This window comes from Lucilia sericata, unplaced genomic scaffold (assembly GCF_015586225.1).
Source record: "Lucilia sericata isolate MDLA Ls3-8-SP2 unplaced genomic scaffold, ASM1558622v1 Contig000823F_arrow, whole genome shotgun sequence".
Classification (NCBI taxonomy): domain Eukaryota; kingdom Metazoa; phylum Arthropoda; class Insecta; order Diptera; family Calliphoridae; genus Lucilia; species Lucilia sericata.
The window spans coordinates 108,953-130,510 of NW_023994815.1; the positions used below are offsets into that span (position 1 = coordinate 108,953).

The 21,558-nt window shown below is 29.6% G+C and overlaps 2 protein-coding genes across 3 annotated transcripts in view; both read left to right on the top strand.

Annotated features, from left to right (window-relative positions):
* Positions 1 to 1,200: 1,200 nt before the first annotated feature.
* On the top strand, positions 1,201 to 5,351 carry LOC119608347 (pyrimidine-specific ribonucleoside hydrolase RihA). Its single transcript, XM_037962735.1, has 6 exons — positions 1,201 to 1,642; positions 3,703 to 4,062; positions 4,126 to 4,305; positions 4,376 to 4,502; positions 4,602 to 4,744; positions 4,840 to 5,351. The coding sequence occupies exons 2-6, from the start codon at positions 3,865 to 3,867 to the stop codon at positions 5,242 to 5,244; spliced, it is 1,053 nt and encodes a 350-aa protein (XP_037818663.1). The 5' UTR covers positions 1,201 to 1,642; positions 3,703 to 3,864; the 3' UTR covers positions 5,245 to 5,351.
* A 1,501-nt stretch (positions 5,352 to 6,852) lies between these two features.
* LOC119608342 (kinesin-associated protein 3) overlaps positions 6,853 to 21,558 on the top strand; it is a 68,106-nt gene continuing 53,400 nt past the window's right edge. Inside the window, exons 1-2 of one of the 2 annotated variants that reach the window (XM_037962721.1) lie at positions 6,853 to 7,643; positions 10,692 to 10,809. In XM_037962721.1, the coding sequence (XP_037818649.1) occupies positions 7,366 to 7,643; positions 10,692 to 10,809 (396 nt within the window). In that variant the 5' untranslated portion in view covers positions 6,853 to 7,365. Of the gene's footprint in view, positions 7,644 to 10,008; positions 10,810 to 21,558 lie in introns of both variants that reach the window. The other variant, XM_037962722.1, reaches the window with a different exon arrangement.

Below are 21,558 nucleotides of genomic sequence, written 5' to 3' on the forward strand. Positions count from 1 at the left end.
TCTATAGTCTAGTCTATAGTCTAGTCTATAGTCTAGTCTATAGTCTAGTCTATAGTCTAGTCTATAGTCTAGTCTATAGTCTAGTCTATAGTCTAGTCTATAGTCTAGTCTATAGTCTAGTCTATAGTCTAGTCTATAGTCTAGTCTATAGTCTAGTCTATAGTCTAGTCTATAGTCTAGTCTATAGTCTAGTCTATAGTCTAGTCTATAGTCTAGTCTATAGTCTAGTCTATAGTCTAGTCTATAGTCTAGTCTATAGTCTAGTCTATAGTCTAGTCTATAGTCTAGTCTATAGTCTAGTCTATAGTCTAGTCTATAGTCTAGTCTATAGTCTAGTCTATAGTCTAGTCTATAGTCTAGTCTATAGTCTAGTCTATAGTCTAGTCTATAGTCTATTCTATAGTCTAGTCTATAGTCTAGTCTATAGTCTAGTCTATAGTCTAGTCTATAGTCTAGTCTATAGTCTAGTCTATAGTCTAGTCTATAGTCTAGTCTATAGTCTAGTCTATAGTCTAGTCTATAGTCTAGTCTATAGTCTAGTCTATAGTCTAGTCTATAGTCTAGTCTAGTCTAGTAGTCTAGTCTATAGTCTAGTCTATAGTCTAGTCTATAGTCTAGTCTATAGTCTAGTCTATAGTACAGTTCATAGTCTAGTCTATAGTCTGGTCTATGAAAATAATAAAGACTATCCTTGAGTCTATAGACTACATTACAGACTATAGTACTTTGGTTGCGAGAAGAATCTGGACTAGACTATGGACCAGGCTATAGACTAGATTATAGACTAGACTTTACATTAGACTATATACTAGAATATTAATTGGTTATTAATATAGACTAGACAAATAGCTGAGGTCGTACAATGTTATCAGTTAAATCCTTACGAAACATTTCTGACCCCGGTCCACAATTAAGGGTTAAACGAGTATCTATTGTTTACACATGAGTACTTGAGTACAAAAATTTAACTCTTCGGCTTTTTCCCTCATTTTGCAAAAAACTTACACAGTATTTGTTAGAACCAAAAAATAACAACAAATATGCTTACATTAATATCGTTGTTGTTGGTTGCTATTGTAATAATTAATTGAGACGAACAAACTAGTATACGATTTTGTTTGTATTTGCGTATTTTGTGCTGATTCTCTCTATATATTTTGTTCTTTCTTCTCATTTCTTGTTCTTTCATTATTTTTGTTTTCAGTTTATATTTGCCTTTACTATACTTCGCACACGGTGAACAAATGTGTTTTTGTACCAAACATCAGAGTCATTATTTACAATTTTATTTTTTTGGATAAGAATTTAAAATTAAATTCTATTTTATTATACTAATTCATAGTTTTATTGTGTGTTTTATGTTTATGTATATGAATAAGAAGGAAAAGAATTGTGTTTTAATTTAAAAAGTGGAAGTCCGAGTACGTGTTGTTGTTAATTTTTTTTTGAAAATTTTTGATAAAGATAAAACGTGACATTTATATGAAAAGGAAGTGTGGAAATCTGTTCAATCCTTTAAGTTAAAATTCAGATTTTGCTACAGCTGCCAATTTTGGAAAGAGTATTTTTATAAAATTTATATAAATAGAAGTAAATATTTAAGGAAAAAGATTATTTAGTAATACATCTGTTTCTGGTGTGGGTGAGTAAATGGAAGTGTTTATTGATTGAAAGTGCTTGGAATTAAAGTTCATTAGTTTCTGGAAACAACTAGATATGTACACTGAAATAAATTATAAAAAAATATATATTTTATAAATTTTTAAATTTCAATTTATGACGATCTTACATTGTATTTAGTTCAGTTCTACTGCAGTTCAAGCTTAGAGCAATTCAAGCTTAGATTCAGTTCCAGTTCAATTCTAGTTCAGTTCTAGTTCAGTTCTAGTTCAGTTCTAGTTCTAGTTCAGTCTAGTTCAGTTCTAGTTCAGTTCTAGTTCAGTTCTAGTTCAGTTCTAGTTCAGTTCTAGTTCAGTTCTAGTTCAGTTCTAGTTCAGTTCTAGTTCAGTTCTAGTTCAGTTCTAGTTCAGTTCTAGTTCAGTTCTCAGTTCTAGTTCAGTTCTAGTTCAGTTCTAGTTCTAGTTCAGTTCTAGTTCTAGTTCAGTTCTAGTTCTAGTTCTAGTTCAGTTCTAGTTCAGTTCTAGTTCAGTTCTAGTTCAGTTCTAGTTCAGTTCTAGTTCAGCTCTAGTTCAGTTCTAGTTCGGTTCTAGTTCAGTTCTAGTTCAGTTCTAGTTCTAGTTCAGTTCTAGTTCAGTTCTAGTTCAGTTCTAGTTCAGTTCTAGTTCAGTTCTAGTTCTAGTTCAGTTCTAGTTCAGTTCTAGTTCGGTTCTAGTTCAGTTCTAGTTCAGTTCTAGTTCAGTTCTAGTTCAGTTTCTAGTTCAGTTCTAGTTTAGTTCTAGTTCAGTTCTAGTTCAGTTCTAGTTCAGTTCTAGTTCAGTTCTAGTTCAGTTCTAGTTCAGTTCTAGTTCAGTTCTAGTTCAGTTCTAGTTCAGTTCTAGTTCAGTTCTAGTTCAGTTCTAGTTCAGTTCTAGTTCAGTTCTAGTTCAGTTCTAGTTCAGTTCTAGTTCAGTTCTAGTTCAGTTCTAGTTCAGTTCTAGTTCAGTTCTAGTTCAGTTCTAGTTCAGTTCTAGTTCAGTTCTAGTTCAGTTCTAGTTCAGTTCTAGTTCAGTTCTAGTTCAGTTCTAGTTCAGTTCTAGTTCAGTTCTAGTTCAGTTCTAGTTCAGTTCTAGTTCAGTTCTAGTTCAGTTCTAGTTCAGTTCTAGTTCAGTTCTAGTTCAGTTCTAGTTCAGTTCTAGTTCAGTTCTAGTTCAGTTCTAGTTCAGTTCTAGTTCAGTTCTAGTTCAGTTCTAGTTCAGTTCTAGTTCAGTTCTAGTTCAGTTCTAGTTCAGTTCTAGTTCAGTTCTAGTTCAGTTCTAGTTCAGTTCTAGTTCAGTTCTAGTTCAGTTCTAGTTCAGTTCTAGTTCAGTTCTAGTTCAGTTCTAGTTCAGTTCTAGTTCAGTTCTAGTTCAGTTCTAGTTCAGTTCTAGTTCAGTTCTAGTTCAGTTCTAGTAGTTCTAGTTCTAGTTCATAGTTCAGTTCTAGTTCAGTTCTAGTTCAATTCTAGTTCTGTTCTAGTTCAGTTCTAGTTTAGTTCTAGTTCTGTTCTAGTTCTGTTCTAGTTCTGTTCTAGTTCTGTTCTAGTTCTGTTCTAGTTCTGTTCTAGTTCTGTTCTAGTTCAGTTCTAGTTCAGTTCTAGTTCAGTTCTAGTTCAGTTCTAGTTCAGTTCTAGTTCAGTTCTAGTTCAGTTCTAGTTCAGTTCTATTTCAGTTCTAGTTCAGTTCTAGTTCTGTTCTATTTCAGTTCTAGTTCAGTTCTAGTTCAGTTCTAGTTCAGTTCTAGTTCAGTTCTAGTTCAGTTCTAGTTCAGTTCTAGTTCTAGTTCAGTTCTAGTTCAGTTCTAGTTCAGTTCTAGTTCAATTCTAGTTCAGTTCTAGTTCAGTTTTAGTTCAATTCTAGTTCTGTTCTAGTTCAGTTCTAGTTTAGTTCTAGTTTAGTTCTAGTTCTGTTCTAGTTCTGTTCTAGTTCTGTTCTAGTTCTGTTCTAGTTCTGTTCTAGTTCTGTTCTAGTTCTGTTCTAGTTCAGTTATGGTCAGCCATCTTCGACATACATTTAACTAGAAATATTTTTTAATAAGCATCTATCTCTATCGTTACATTCCCACCAGATAACATTAGATAACGTAATAGAACTAAAAAAAATAAAAAAGAAAGAGAAGTATTAATACTGTGCTCCATAAACTTATCAACACTGTGGTTGGTGAAGACATTAACATTTTAAGTCACCAACTAGTTTAAGCAGTATTATAACCCCCTTAAAAACATCAGCCATGGCCTCCCGGAATTATGTGATATTTGACTGTGATGGTGGTAGTGATGATGCCTGGGCATTGCTGTTGCTACTAAAAGCGGAAGCTGAAAATCATTTAAGCATTTTAGGCATCACCATATGTGGCAGTGGCAACACAACACTACACAATGCAGCTTACAATATGTTAAGAATATTAAGGGCTTGTGGCAGAGATGAGGTATAAATTTAAGACAGATTAGCATACAATTACATTCTAATGATTTCATTCTTATTTCCTTAGATACCAATATTCCTAGGAGCCGCGGAATCTCTTTTATCAGCTGAAGATCGCGAAAAACGTCCTTTATTTCATGGCAAAGATGGTTTTGGTGATGTTTTGCCACAGGATGAAGATATAGACGTACAGGATATGGTGGAAGGTGAACATGCTGTGGCAGCTATAAATCAATTTTGTATAGAGGTGAGTAGATTAAAGGGAAAGTTTGAGGCAATCATATTTATTAGTGTTTCTTTTTTTGTTGGTGTTTTAGAATCCTAGACAAGTTACCATAATTGCTGTGGGACCTTTAACGAATATAGCCTTATGCTATTCCATGTATGGCCAGGAGTTTTCTTATAATATTAAGGAATTGTATATAATGGGTGGAAACCATCAGGGTGAGTACAAAATGTTTCCTATTAGATTTCTAAGCCACTAAATTTAATATTGTAATCCTTAAAAATGGATTGTTTACAATAATTTTTAATAAATTTTAGGTGTTGGCAACTACTCTAGATCGGCTGAATTTAATTTTTTCAATGATCCTGAAGCTGCCCATATTGTCTTAACAAAATCAAAGTGTCCTATAACTATACTACCCTGGGAGCCTTGCATGCATGACAGATTTTTCATATGCATTGTAAGTTCTATAGCTCTTATCTCAGTTGATCCATTTAATTAATAGAAAATTAGCTTTAAAAGTTCTAATTTCTATGAAAATGTTATATCTTTTAGAAATGGCGGCTTGAACAATTCGGCTCTAAAGCTAGTCAAAACCCCGCCGTCGACTTGCTTAATCTAGTCGAAGCTGCTCAGTATTTACCACCCGGCTATAAGGGATGGAATCCTTGTGATGCCATGCTAGTCGCTGCGTTTCTCTTCAATACCCAAGTCATCTTAAAACAAAGTCATTGGCATTGTGTGGTCGATTTAAATGGCCATACACGCGGTCAAATGGTTCTCGATCATTTGCAGGAGGTGGATAAAAATCCTAAAAATGTGCGTATTATTGAACTGATGGATGCAGAATTCTTTAAAAAGGTTGCCGAATGGGGTTCGGGTTTGAGAGAGTTAAGTGTGGATTTGGCGGGCGGCAAGGAAGCAATAAAAGCGGAGATAAAACAGGAAAATGGCTGTTGAAGTATGAAGGAGCAGAAATTTGTAAATATTTCGGTTGGATATATACATATAAGATTTTATTGCATTTTTTGTAATTTATTGTATTAATAAATGTTATTATTAAATTATTAAATTTGAGTATTTGTTTTACATAGTGGACTAATATGATAAAGTTAAAACGAATGTACTTCACACCAAAGCTAGGTAGATAGATAGATAGATAGATAGATAGATAGATAGATAGATAGATAGATAGATAGATAGATAGATAGATAGATAGATAGATAGATAGATAGATAGATAGATAGATAGATAGATAGATAGATAGATAGATAGATAGATAGATAGATAGATAGATAGATAGATAGATAGATAGATAGATAGATAGATAGATAGATAGATAGATAGATAGATAGATAGATAGATAGATAGATAGATAGATAGATAGATAGATAGATAGATAGATAGATAGATAGATAGATAGATAGATAGATAGATAGATAGATAGATAGATAGATAGATAGATAGATAGATAGATAGATAGATAGAAGATAGATAGATAGATAGATAGATAGATAGATAGATAGATAGATAGATAGATAGATAGATAGATAGATAGATAGATAGATAGATAGATAGATAGATAGATAGATAGATGGATGGATAGATAGATAGATAGATAGATAGATAGATAGATGGATAGATAGATAGATAGATAGATAGATAGATAGATAGATAGATAGATAGATAGATAGATAGATAGGTAATAGATAGATAGATAGATAGATAGATAGATAGATAGATAGATAGATAGATAGATAGATAGATAGATAGATAGATAGATAGATAGATAGATAGATAGATAGATAGATAGATAGATAGGTAAATAGATAGATAGATAGATAGATAGATAGATAGATAGATAGATAGATAGATAGATAGATAGATAGATAGATAGATAGATAGATAGATAGATAGATAGATAGATAGATAGATAGATAGATAGATAGACAGATAGTTATATATTTAGATAGATATTCGTAATGTTTTTTCCAGGCTTGAAAAAAATATCTAGAGATCATTTTGGTTTATTTAACCGACTTCACAGATAATTTTGCGAGTATTGTTTGTTTACATATCGGTATACATCCAATTTTCCTTAAACTTTAAAACTAAAATTGATTTTTACTAAATTTCCCATTTCCACTCATACAAATTTAACGTATTTTCCGTCAACAATGAAATCTTACAACTGGCAACACTGTTTTAGTAAATATGGCAGCCTTAATGCAAAAAAAGTACTGCCTAGTTTTCAGAGGAAATACTTTATCAAAACAAAACCGGAATAGAAACAAAGAGAAACCGAGTAAAAGAAAAAACACAGAAAGTAATTGACAAAACAGCTAATAAGAAGAAAACGCAAGCAAACAATAAACGTTATAATCAAAACAAAAAAACAAAACAATCGCATAAAAAGTGAAAACAATAAAAGCCAAAATAAAAGGAAATCCAAAAACGAATGTCAAATACCAATGTCTAATAAGAAATACTAAAAAAACAACAAACAAACACACGCACACATTCGATCGCCAAACAAAATAACACACACTAAAAATACCAATCAGAACGTTACGAACCGTGCTAGAGAAGAGACCGTTATTTCGAGACGCGCACTCAATATTTAAAGGCAAAAACAAAATAAATAAACAAACCTTTTTAACAGTTAACGGTTGTTGTAGTTGTTTTTCGATTAAGGAAAGAGAACAAAGAATGTGTTTTAGTTAAAGATATACAAAGAGAAACTAGGAAATAAAAAAAAGTAACAAATAAAGGGTCTGCTGCTTCTTTTACTTCCTGTAATTTGCCAACTTCTTGTTGTTGTTTTTTTAGTTTTGCTAACAAAAACAAAGTTGCCTACATGTAGCAGTTTAAAGGAATAACTTTTCGTGTTTTTGAGTGGTTAACGGAATATAGTGTGAAAAAATAAACTACAATAAAAAAAATATAGAAAAAACACAACAACGGTTACTATCGCATCAAAAGGCAAAGGAAGAAAAAAAAAACGAACGAAACGAAGCTACAACAACAATAACAACTACAATAGAAAATATAAAATTGTTTTGACTGTTTCGCGTGTGTCGTATGCCAGTTGTGCTGCTACTTTTCTTTCAAGTAGTTGCGGGCATAGCACTCTTCATATTTCTATTACATTATTTAAGTTACATTTTTAATGCCATCATACGCGATTTCTGTGAAACTCTATTAACAACCAAAGAATTTCTACAACAATTGCAAGAAGCATACGGTGCTGCCGACAACGACGATCCACAGACCAGCGTCAACAGGAATTTCACCAAAATTCCAATTAAAGTTCAGAAAATGCAACAAACATCAGATGATGCTAAATTTATTAAAAGTGAGTGTAAAATTAAACTAAAAGAAAAGAAAAATTAAAAGCAAAAATGCCGGTATTATGTTTTTAACAAAAGTATTAATGAAAAAAGAAATTATTAAAACAAGTGTGCAAAATTATTGCAAGAAAAAGCTAATTTCTTATAAATTTTAAAGCAAGTGTATGAAAAAAACATCAACGAAAATTTAAGAAAATTCCTATAAAATTTTCTATGTATTGTATTGTGTCTGTCGTCAACTTTATTGATTTTCCCATTTTCCCTTTAAACGAATGTATATAATTTTTTTCTCTTTCGTCTATATACACGAACAATAATATTTTCCGCGCACGCAGCCACCCATTAATCGAATGTTACCAGATTGTTTAAGTGTTTTGTATACGTTTTTATGTAGTTAAAAATCTACTTATAAGATACAATTTTGAAAAAATCCAAGAAGAATTATAAATAATAAAGTACAAATAAGAAAATTAATAAGGATTATAAGACAAAAATTAAAAAAAAAAAAATACGTTGGGGTCAAAAGTTTTTAAATTGTTATCAAAATGTTACCGAACCTAAATTTGGTCTATATTTTTCTATTAGTCAAGATCTATGTATGTATTCCTAAAGATTTAAAGTCTTCGCTATAGCGTTTTAGGTGTAATTGACTAAACTTTCCATTAGGTTCCGTAGTTACAGTATCTATTAATTTTTATTTATATCGATTTTAGAGCACAATTTTTATGTTTTTGAAAAGCAAATTTTTTTTTTTGCTGTGGTTTTTCTATTCATGACTAAACATGAAAATTTTTAAATAGAGACGTAAATAAAAACATACAAATATTTTACTTTAAATTAAAATTATATGTCATCGAATCCATTAACTGATTGTACTTAATATGTATGTATGTAGTACCTAAAATATAATATAAATTATCTTTATTTGCAATTATTTAATAACAATTCTATAATCACAACTTCTAGCACTTTGTACCCCAAATTGTTGTTGTTGGATTATTAATTGCATTGATAACTCAAATATAGAAAATCCAAGTAAATTTTGATTTAAAATGAATTAAATTTTAAAAAATATTTAAGGCATATTTTTGATTGCCCTGTTCATTATACTCCAAACCCTCTAATAAGGAGAGAATAAAGCAATTATGTTTGTAAAGCTTTAATTAATCCTTTATCCTTTAATCACTTAAGAATAAATTCCAAAAAATAAATATCAGGTCCGTGCTAGAAGAAATTGTTTAGGAGCTAGCTAATAAGAATTAGTGCAGAATTTGTGTATAATACTATCTAAAAGGGACATTTTTGCTTTTATTGATTAAATATCTTTTCATTTTTAAATAAACTTAATGAAAACCATACAAAAAATGTGGGCGCTATCATGACCACACCCAATTTATTTGTTCGGTTTGATTTTATGTTTTGAAAATTTTCTTTTGATTACTATTTAAAGCTAAAATTTACTAAAGTCGGCATGTAGCATAACAAATATATCCAAAATATTTTTATTGACCATGCCCACTTATAAAAAATTTAAAAATATACTATAATGTTAAAAATAATCAACTTTTATCATTAAAGTTGTAAATTTTTGTATACAATTATCGGTTTTACTAAATTATTAACAAAATAATAGCAAAATTGGGCGTTGGTTATAGGCATGGTTATCATAAAAATTATATTAGATTATTATATAAATTTTAATACATTTTAAAGATATTTTGTAAAATTGAATTGCATTTTCTAACATACGTGCATAAATGTTCTATATAAAAAGTAGGCGTGTCCTTATAATATTAACGCCTACTTATTTAAAATATTTTGATTTTATATAAGCTTGATTCAGTTTGTCTTTTTTACGATTATTACTTTTTATTGTACTCAAGAATAACAAAATTAGCAGTAGCATACGTAGTGGGCGTGGTCATGATATAACCGCTCCCTTTTTTCGGTTTTTTCTAACTCTTATTGTGAAAATATATATATATATATACTTTATATGAAGTTGCAATGTTGCGAAAATTTAAAGTTTCCCATGAAAGTGAACAAAAGTAGTTATCTTAAGAGGCCCTTTTATACAAAGAAAATTATTTAATTTTTTAATTAATTAATAATCAATATATTGCTGGATGTAGGCATATTGCTTATACTGCTTCAAATTATCTGTCAATATTTCAATTCAACATATTAAACTAAACATTTTTAGAAATTTATATAAAAAACATAAACAAATTGCTGAAAGTTTTGGCTAAATCTATATAAAATTAAAACTAATAAATGTCGATCTATTAAAAACTACGCTTTGCATACCTTCAACTGATGTTTTTCAAATTGAAAACTCACTTTATCTCATATTCTACAATCCCCCTATTTGTAGGCAATAATAAAAGCACCACCAACAACAACCACCTATCTGGCAACACACCTCCTTTTAGTAAATACTCGTACAATGCATACACAACAAAAACAACAACAAATACAAAACAAGTGCTTACTCATACACTAACGGGAAAAACACTCTCTCAAACACACACAAAATCATTTTAGTATAAAACCTAACGGTATATTATTGTATTTTCCATTTTATCCATGTGTGATTAATAAAAGATAAAGAAAATTTCTTAAAGAACCTCTAAGACGAAAAAAAAATCAAATAAATTTGCAAAATTTTCGTTTTTAAAATTGACGTAAACAAATTATAAAAATAACAAAAACAATAAAACAAAATTATTATAAAAGAAAATTATAAATTCTAACGAAAATAAAAAGAAAATACGAAAAAGTGTTTAAAAATTTTTGTTTAGTGATTTTTGGTTTTCTGTTTTCTTCTGTTGCCATTTATTAATCTCCCTTTAATTTCAACACAAAAAAAAAAATTGTCATCTTTTAAAGAAAAATATAAATTTCTTTTTTATTTATTTGAAAAAAAAATAATTGCTACCTCCTGTGAAACGTTTTATAAATAAAAAAAAAAATGCTAAAAAATAAAACAAACGCGAAATTAATGCAAAAAATTAACACAACGAAACCAAAACCTAATGCAAACTCAAACCTAAACAGACGTTGGAAAGGTGGCAGTATTGAACCTCATCCCACTGATAAAGCCTTAATTGTCAACTACCAGCTGGAGGCTACAGTGTTTGGTGAACCCAATAATCCTATGCTGGAAGAGAAAAAGGTAAGTGTTTCAGTTTTTTTTTTTTTTTTGTTTGTTTTATGTTTCTTATTTATTTTTGTAAGTTGTTGTTATTGCGACAGTAAGTGTTATTACTTTCGCAAAGGACTTTGTTATTGGTTTTTCTTATTATGGAAAATGTTGTTGTAAGGGACGATGATTCTTTTACTCTCCCCTTTTTTTGAAGACGACATTGTGATGGGGATGAAGAAATTTTGAATGGTACTTTTTGGTACTAAGCAGGGATGGAAATTCAGTACTATTGAACTCTTTTTTGTTACTTTTTGATATTGATAAGCAGGGATGGAAAATTCAGTACTATTGAACTCTTTTTTGTTACTTTTTGATATTGAGAAGTATCTCAAGTCCTTCACTAGATACATATAGACAAAGTAGACCATGGAATAATTTAATCAATAGACTTAGTAGACTACTATATAAACTAGTCCATGCACTTGTTCTTAGAATAGACTATAGTCGAGTCCATAGACTAGTCTATATACTTGTTTGTGAACTAGTCCATACACTAATCGATAGACTAGTCAATATTCTAATCAATATACTAGATTATTGACTAATCAATACAATGTCTAATTCATAGACTATTATATAGGTATAGACTACAGTATAGATAGGTATAGACTACTCTAGTCCATAGACTAGTCAAAACTCCATATACAAGTCAATAGACACTAAACTAAGTATTCTATAGACTAGTCCATAGACTTTTAAATAGTCTCGTCAATAGGCGAGTAAATAGTATAGTCTATAGACTAGTTAATAGACTAGTCCATGAACTTATCAATATATAGTCAATAGTCCAGTTCATAGATTAGTTCAAAAACTAATAGACAGTCCAGAGACAATAGTCTAGTCCATAGCAAAAGTTTAGTCCATAGCCTAATCAAAATACTAATCCATAGACTAGTCAAAAGTCTAGTCCATAGACAGTTGATAGTCAAGTCCATATACTAGTCAATAGACTAACCCTTAGACTAGTAAATAATGACATCAATAGACAAGTTAGTAAAGTCACTATTCAATAGAGTAGGCCATAGACTAGTCAATAGTCTAGTCAAGAAATAGACTATAGTCTAGTCCATATATTAGTCAAAACTTAAGTCCATATACTAGTTAATAAACACTAAACTAAGTATTCAATAGACTAGTCCATAGACTTTTAAATAGTCTAGTCTATAGACTAGTCTATTAAGTCCATGATCAATAGATAGTCAAAAGTCCATAGACTAGACCATAGCCTAGCCAATAGACTAGTCCATAGGCTAGTCAATAGTCTAGTCCATAGATTAGTTCACAGACTAATAGACAGCTCATAGACTAATCAATATACTGGTCAATAGAATAGCCAAATGTCTAGTCCACAGACTAGACAATAGGCTAGTCCATAGACTAGTGAAAAGTGTAGTCCATAGACTTGTCAAAAGTCTAGTCCATAGACTAGTCAATAGACTAGTTAATTGACTAGTTAACTGACTAGTTAATTGACTAGTCAATAGATTAGCCCTTTAGACTAGTCAACAATCTAATCAATTGACTAGTTAGTAAAGTAACTAGTCCATAGAGTAATCAATAGACTGGACAATGTAATAGTTCAAAGTCTGGACCATATGTTAGTCAATAGTCTAGTCCATAGGCTAGTCAATAGACTAGTTCAAAGGCTAGTCAATAGTCTAGTCCATAGAGTAGTCAATAGTTTAATCCACAGACTAGAAGATCAACCAATCAACAGAATCGTTCGAAGACTAGTAACCAGTCAAAAGTCTACTCCACAGACTAGTCAATAGTCTAGTCCACAGATTAGTTAATAGTCTAGTTCATGTATAGTCTTGTAAGACTAGCCCATAGTCTATAATCGAATTTAGTCTAAATTTCCATTATTAATTTAATTTTAAACAGAAAGTACTTTTGTACTATTTCAAAACCATTTAGTATTATATCGAAAATGTATCAAATCTCTAAGTAATTTTGCCGGTCTGCTATTTGTATTGACCCGCCCTCCCTCTCTTCTCATTTTATTTTACCCCTAAAAATGTTGTTAGTTCATTTTTTATTTTTTCATGGTTTAATATTTATTATTTTTATTTTGTTTTAGTCAAATGACTAATGGCCTGTGTGTGAAATGAAAAATTTTCATTTTTTCTTGTTGCCGCTGTGGTTGGGTTCTTGTGTTTTTTTTTCTCTCTGTACATTTTTTAATGAATTTTGCAGACACATTTTTTTGATATTGGAATTTAGTTCTTTTTTTTTTCTGTTTTTACTTAGATTATTTACTTTCCATCCCTTAATATTTTATAACTTGTGGTTTGATGTTAAAAACATCAATTATGAAATTAAAATAAAAAAGAAAAACAAACATGAAAGGAAATTATTAAAGTGTTTTTCAACAAAAGCCTTATTTTATAAACGATTTAAGATTTAATGTTATGGAAAATACACAATTATTTATCTGGCAACAGATTTTCAGATTTAATCAATTTTAATTGTTGTAAATTAATCATTGAAAATTATATAATTTTCCTTAAAAAAAGATTTAATGATTCATATTAGTTTACAGGGATTTATGTATGTTTTTGTGGATTGAGTTTATCTGACAGCACAATGTCAATGTTTTGAAAATCGAAATTTTGAAAATGAAATTTTGTTCTCAATAGAAAATATTGAGCTTTTATTTACTCATTAATAAAACCAAATGACACCCTCTGATGTTTTTAAACTTTTGGTCATGACTCACTACTGTCCCACATAATTGTGCGATTTCGAACTGAATTTTGTTTATAACAAATTATTATGTTTGTTATTTTAAACCTGAAAATTGGGATTTTTTACAAAATTTCGAATTGGTGAAATTTTGAATTTCGAATTTCGAGTTTCTAGTGAAATTTCTAATTTTTAGTGAAATTTCTAATTTCTAGTGAATTTTCGAATTTCTAGTGAAATTTCAAATTTCTAGTAAATTACGAATTTCTAGTAAAATTTCGAATTTCTAGAAAAATTTCGATTTTCTAGTGAAATTTCGAATTTCTAGAGAATTTTTGAATTTCTAGAAACATTTTAGAATATCTAGTTAAATTTCGAATTCCTGGAGAAATTTCGAATTTTTAGAGAAATTTCGAATTTCTAGTAAAATTTGAAATTTCTAGTGAAATTTCGAATTTCTAGTGAAATTCCGAATTTCTAGTGAAATTTTGAATTTTTAGTGAAATTTCGAATTTTTAGTGAAATTTCGAATTTATAGTGAAATTTCGAATTTCTAGTGAAATTTTGAATTTCTATTGAAATTTCGAATTTTTAGTGAAATTTCGAATTTCTAGTGAAACTTCGAATTTCTAGTGAATTTTTATAGTGAAACAATTTTGAATTTCTAGTGAAATTTGAAATTTCTATTGGAAATTTAGCGAGAACTGAATTAAACATTCAGAGTCCTGAGTGAATGAAAATCTGTAGGAAAGGATTTTTGGTACTTTTTTGTTCTTCAAGTGGTACTTTTTGGTTTTTCTGCAATATTAAAAATATATAAAAGTGAATTTTTTTGTACTTTTTGTTATTCCACTGGTACTTTTTGAATATTGAACCTAGTAGCGTAAAATTAAAGACGCATCATATTTGATTGAATGAAAATCTTTAAAAGGAAACTTTCTGGTACTTTTTCGCCATTCAATTAGTACTTTTTTTGATTCTCTGAATTATATATTAGATCGTGATAGAATGAAAAGAGTGAATTTTTTGGTACTTTTTGAATATAGAAACGCAAAATTAAATTAAATTTGATTGAATGAAAAGCTAAAAAAGGGAAGTTTCTGGTACTTTTTTGTCATTCAATTAGTTCTTTTTTGATTCTCTGAATTAATGAACCTAGAAACATAAATTTATATATAAGGGATCATGATGGAATAAACATCCATAGCAGGGAATTTTTTGGCACTTTTTGTTTTTCAACTGGTACTTTTTGATTTCATATTTGTAATGAACTTTCCATTGAAATTTCAAGAGAACCAAAGAATTCGTATTAACATATGAATGTCCCGCAATTAGGTTCGCGTTAGGAACCCCAAAGATTTCTTTCTCATAACCAGAACGGACAAGGGATTTCAGGCAACCGGTTCCCTTGATACCCTATAGGATCACTGCACTATACTATTGAATAAGGTAGTCTCTATTTACGGGAATGTAGGATGTCAGAGAACTTGTCCCAGTAAGAGCCATGAGAGAGAAAGAGAGACCAGGTTCACAAAAACATTTCAAAGTGTTTAAAAGTCCGGTGAAAACTCAAAGATTTAAGTTTGCGATCCTCAAGTGAGTCTCCCTCATCACCATAGAAAGTCATCGTAATGCTAAAACTCAAACAATTGTAAAGCGACAAAGAAAGACTTAGTTGTAAATAACATTTCAAAATATCTTTGAGAACCTGGTGATCTTGACCTCCTATCAATAAAGAACAATATTTGAGTTATCTGAGGGTTGAAATAAATTGAAAATCATTTTATAAATGTATAATTAAATCTTTTTTAGTGATTCCGCAAATATTTTTAACCTTCATATTACATTTTACCTTTAAAATAAACAATAATTCGCAGATCATTGCATTAGTTAGGCACAAAATTTCAAGACATTTCAAGACAGAATAGTCAAAAAGTACTATTTAAAAGGTACTTTTTTTAATAAAATTTAAGATTTTTATAAAAATTAGTTGAAAATCAAATCACAAAAATAATTATGTAGTTTAATTTAAAAAAAAATAATATTTATTATTTTTTTAAAAATTAAATTATGTCAAAGAAATAAAATTCTCATTTGTTTAATAAATTTTCAAAATGCTAAATTTCTTATTTAAGTGTTAAACAAATCTTAGAATTGATTAATATTTTAAATCTAAAGTAAATAGAAATAAATTACTTGAGATATTAATTAAAAAAAAAAACAAAACAAAATACCAAAAATACTTAAAACAATAAATAATAAATAAAATTTAATAAGTTAGCACACAAATACGAGTTACCCTCAACTAAAAGTTGCAAAAAAAAAAAGAAAATATATTTACTTAATCATTATTATTTGCCAATTAATTAACGCTTCAAGTATAAACACTTTTGACTTAAACAAAATTAAAAAAAAAAAAAAAAAAAAAAAACTTAAAACTTTTGTTATTATTGCAATAAAAAAAAAACATATTTTAAACGTGATTTTGAAAGTGAGTTTTTTTCTATATTTTTTTGTATTAAACAATGTAGTCATATAGAGTATTTGAGAGTTTTGTATACAAGTTGTTGTTGTTGTTTTTTTTCTTCTTCATATTAATAATGACCATAAAGAGAACATGGACATCAATTCTACACTTGGGTGTTAATTTATGCTAAAAAATAAATATTTATTTAGCACTTAGTTTATGGAAAAATTGTTTATCTCTATAGTTGAATGATAAATATGGTTGTTGTTGTTGTGATAAAGTTTTATGTTATATTTTAAGTTTCTAACGGTTATTGATCTTGGGTGTTTTGTCAGTGGCATATGTGAAAGATTTTAGACTATATGACGATTTTCCTACTCGTATTTAACGAGACGACATTGAATACATGTGGTGGTTTGTTTGTTTAAATATGAATGTGTGTGATATGCAAATATTTAATTATTAACATAAATGTTAAGATATGATAATTTGCTTTATTTATAGATTATTTATTTATCAATTTTAACACGAAACTTAAACTTGAACAAATGTTTAAGAAACGTATTTTACCTAGTATTTCCGTTATGCACCCTACATTATTATATAAAAGGAGTTTATAGGATCTAGATTCCAATAATTCTAAGATCGCTTCTTTGCTATTGTTTTTATTAATTAAGCATCCTAAAACTCATTCTGTTTCAAATGTCGTCTGACGATTTTTTTTCTTTTTATACCCTTCATCTTCATGAGAATAAGTTTGTCAGTCCGTTAGTAATTAATATATTTTTCCGACCCTATAAGGTATATATGAACATAAATTTTTATCCTTATAAATAGCGGATACGACTAAGATATATCTGTCTGTCTGTCTGTCTGTCTCTCTGTTTGTTGAAACCAATTTTCTGAAGACCCCAGATATCTTCGGTACCCAAATATTCAATAATTCTATCAGACATGCTTTCGAGAGAATCGATATTTAAAATCAACAAAATCGGTCCATAAATAGTGGAGATATGAACAAAAATCCAAGACAACCTATGAAAACCTCATCAAAAAATTTGCATTTTTGTGCATGATTTGACAAAAAGAAAAAAACAACAACATACAGCTTCATGTTGTTATACCCTACATCACTTTAGTGGGGAGGGTATATTGGGTTTTTGCTGATATTTGTAACGCACAATAATATTGGTCCTATACCCACCTTAAAGTATACCAATCGGCTTAGAATCATTTTCTGAGTCGATTTAGCTATGTCCGTCCGTCCGGTCGCAATTTTGAAGATCATTCAATGAAATTTGGTACGTGATTTTCTATTGCCCCAGGGACGAAGCCTATTGAAAATGATTAAGATCGATTCATTTTTTCACCTAGCCACCATAAAAGTGAACCCCTGAATAGGGTTTGTAAACATTGTGATCAAACTACAGGTCGCTTTTTGAAGATAATTCAATGAAATTTGGCACATGATCTTCTATGGTACCGAGGAAGCCTATTGAAAATGGTTAAAATCGGTCCATTATTTCACCTGGCCCCAAACAACTGAACCCCCCAATTGGGCTTGTAAAACTTGTGATCAAACTACAGGTCGCATTTTTGAAGATAATGGTACCGGAGACGAAGCCTATTGAAAATGGTTAACATCGGTCCATGATTTCACCTAGTCTCTCACCAAAAAGCTACAAAACCAAGTTCTATACTAGCCTTGATGACCCTCATGAATTTTAAATGTATAGGGTCTCATTTGAGCATAGCCTCTATACAAAGCCCCCTTCAAAATTTGACTTAAATGTCCACAATGTACTTTTTCGTACTTTTGATACTTTTTCGTTTTTTTTTTTTTTTTTGTATAATATTGAACCTAGAAACTTAAAATTAAACATTCAAAGTCCTGTAGAAAAGCCTTTTTGGTACTTTTTCTTTCTTCAACTGGTACTTTTTGGTTTTTCTGCTATATTGAACATATATAAGAATTCGTTCTTCAACTGGTACTTTTTGAATATGAAACCTAGAAACTCAGAATTAAAGATTCAGCATATTGATTGAATGAAAATCTATAAAATGGGACTTTCTGGTACTTATTCGACATCCAATTAGTACTTTTTTGATTCTATGAATTATATATTGGATCCTGATAGAACGGAAATATATAAAAGTGATTTTTTTTAGTACTTTTTGTTTTGATTAATTGAATGAAAATCTATAAAAGGGGACTTTCTGGTACCTTATTCAAAGGAAGTTTGTGGTATTTTATTGTTATTTAAATTTGGGATATCATGTCCTGAGGTTTGAAAAAACTCCTTTTTTGGCATATTTGAGACGTTATAACAGAACCAAATGTTAAGCCTTTAAAGTAAAGTCCTAACATCTGGCATATTATCTTTCTTCTTCGAGATATCTTTACTTAATAGTTAGTTAGTTGAAAATTCATAGTTTTTGAAATATTAATGGTATTTATAACGTAAATTACTATAGTGTAGAGAATATTGTAAATATTGTTTACAACGAACAAAGATATTGGATTCACACCTATCGGAAGACGTTCCAATCGGCTAAAAATCACTTTCTGATTCGTTTTAACGATGTCTGTCCGTCAACTTCAACTGATGATTTATTTTTTAACAATTCAAAGAACATTTTAATACAAAATTGGAAATATAATATAAATACATAAATAAAGGTATCTTGTCGCTGTTATAACGTTTCAAAAAGGGCCAAAAATTGTGTTTCTTCAAATTTTAGGACACGATATCTCGAATCCCAGATTTGATGGAGAAAAGATTCGCGGCTCACTCCTTTAGTAAAATATATTTTGGTCTCTGGGTTAAAAATTTATCGGCCTGTGTTATTGTCATAGAACATAAAATCATACATTTGGGATCCTGATGGAAAAAAAATTATAGGACTAAACTAAACAAATAATACTGGGATTAGAGTAAATGTTTTAAAAAGTTTTTTCATCGTTGGCCTGTGTAATTTTCCAATTACGTATGTATGCAGATATAACGCTAATCACCCAAACATTTAAAATTTAGTTCAAATCCTTTATGTTGTTGGTTGTATCAACCAACATTCTCAAATCAGCTCAATAATGAAGTGTATCCCACATTCTACCCAGCTGTTACATGTACAATAACAAAAAACTAAACAAGCAACCTTAAAAAAATTTTTTATTACAACACCCTTAGCATGTCTAGTAAAATTTTTTTTTTTTCAAAATAATTAAAAAAGTGAAAATGTTCTAGAAGGATTTCAACTTTATGTTTGACCAAGTGCTACACAGCACAACAACGAGTAAATGTGGGTTGTATTCGACAACCAATAACGGAAGTTAGGTTAGGTTATAGCAAGTTATAATAACAACAAATCCGCAAGAAATTTAAAAAAAATAAATAAATTATAGTTTGACATGAAATCTAAAAAAAGAAAACATACAGCAACAACAAAAAACTTATTAAACTGTCTACCAATCACCTGATATGTCAAAAGAAATTGACCTCATAGTATATTATAAGAAAAGAAAGAAAGAAAACTCCTTAAAAGGCTATAACTTAAAACAGGAAATAACTAAAAACTAAATTTAAATTTTTTTTTTAATTTTAACTAAAATCAATGCAATTATTAATAATAGAAATTCTATAGAATTTATTAGTTGTTTATTTATGAAATACCAAATTTGGTTTAGTTTTGTTGTTCGTATTTTTTTTAACATTAATTTCATTTTGTTTCTTAATAAAAATGGCAAAACAAATATTAAAACAAAAATAATGATAATATTTATTAAACCTCAAACAATAGATATCAAAATTTTGCTATTGTATAATCTAACTAATATTGCAACAATTACGCATTTTCCATGCAACACTGAACTAGTGGCACTCACTCGTTTATTCACTAGGTTTATTACTCACATGACTCATTCATGGTGGCACTCACTTATATACCACTCTCTCGCTATCTGTTTCTAATGAGCAGCAGCAGCAGGGATGGTGCTACTTTTTTTGGTACCATGAAATATTACACTTTTGACTTATTTGTGCCCCATTTTAACTCCATGTCAGAGAGGTATGTCAGAGAGGTATATTTAAAAGAGTTTTATTTTCCATCTTTAATAGAGTACAACTAACAAATTGCTTCACATATCAACTTACAAAACATTTAGGGTGTTATTCATAAACTTTTATCAAAGGTTTAAGAATAAGGCAGTTACTTTAGAACTTTAAGAGTCCGAAAAAGTACTAGTTTCAATGCTAATTGGTACCATTATTTACCATCCCTGGACAGCAATATATTATTATTTTTTTGCATTAAAACTATGAGTAACAAAAAAAAAAAAGACGGTCAAAAATTATATACATATGATTGTTGAAACAAAAGTTTAAATGTATTACTGAGATATAAATCGTTAATGACAACACCCTACTTTTTATTCCACATTTGTTAAACATGTTATTTCACAGATCCCCACCAATAGTCAACAAACAACCAACACCTTTGAACTTAGTTATTCTTTTAAAATGGTAGGTACTTTGGGATTCACGATTACATATACAAAATTCATTAAGTTTCCTCTATAGTTTAGTCTATAGTCTAGTCTATAGTCTAGTCTATAGTCTAGTCTATAGTCTAGTCTATAGTCTAGTCTATAGTCTAGTCTATAGTCTAGTCTATAGTCTAGTCTATAGTCTAGTCTATAGTCTAGTCTATAGTCTAGTCTATAGTCTAGTCTATAGTCTAGTCTATAGTCTAGTCTATAGTCTAGTCTAGAGTCTAGTCTATAGTCTAGTCTATAGTCTAGTCTAGAGTCTAGTCTATAGTCTAGTCTATAGTCTAGTCTATAGTCTAGTCTATAGTCTAGTAGTCTAGTCTATAGTCTAGTCTATAGTCTAGTCTATAGTCTAGTCTATAGTCTAGTCTATAGTCTAGTCTATAGTCTAGTCTATAGTCTAGTCTATAGTCTAGTCTATAGTCTAGTCTATAGTCTAGTCTATAGTCTAGTCTATAGTCTAGTCTATAGTCTAGTCTAGTCTATAGTCTAGTCTATAGTCTAGTCATAGTCTAGTCTGTAGTCTAGTCTATAGTCTAGTCTATAGTCTAGTCTATAGCCTAGTCTATAGTCTAGTCTATAGTCTAGTCTATAGTCTAGTCTATAGTCTAGTCTATAGTCTAGTCTATAGTCTAGTCTATAGTCTAGTCTATAGTCTAGTCTATAGTCTAGTCTATAGTCTAGTCTATAGTCTAGTCTATAGTCTAGTCTATAGTCTAGTCTATAGTCTAGTCTATAGTCTAGTCTATAGTCTAGTCTATAGTCTAGTCTATAGTCTAGTCTATAGTCTAGTCTATAGTCTAGTCTATAGTCTAGTCTATAGTCTAGTCTATAGTCTAGTCTATAGTCTAGTCTATAGTCTAGTCTATAGTCTAGTCTATAGTCTAGTCTATAGTCTAGTCTATAGTCTAGTCTATAGTCTAGTCTATAGTCTAGTCTATAGTCTAGTCTATAGTCTAGTCTATAGTCTAGTCTATAGTCTAGTCTATAGTCTAGTCTATAGTCTAGTCTATAGTCTAGT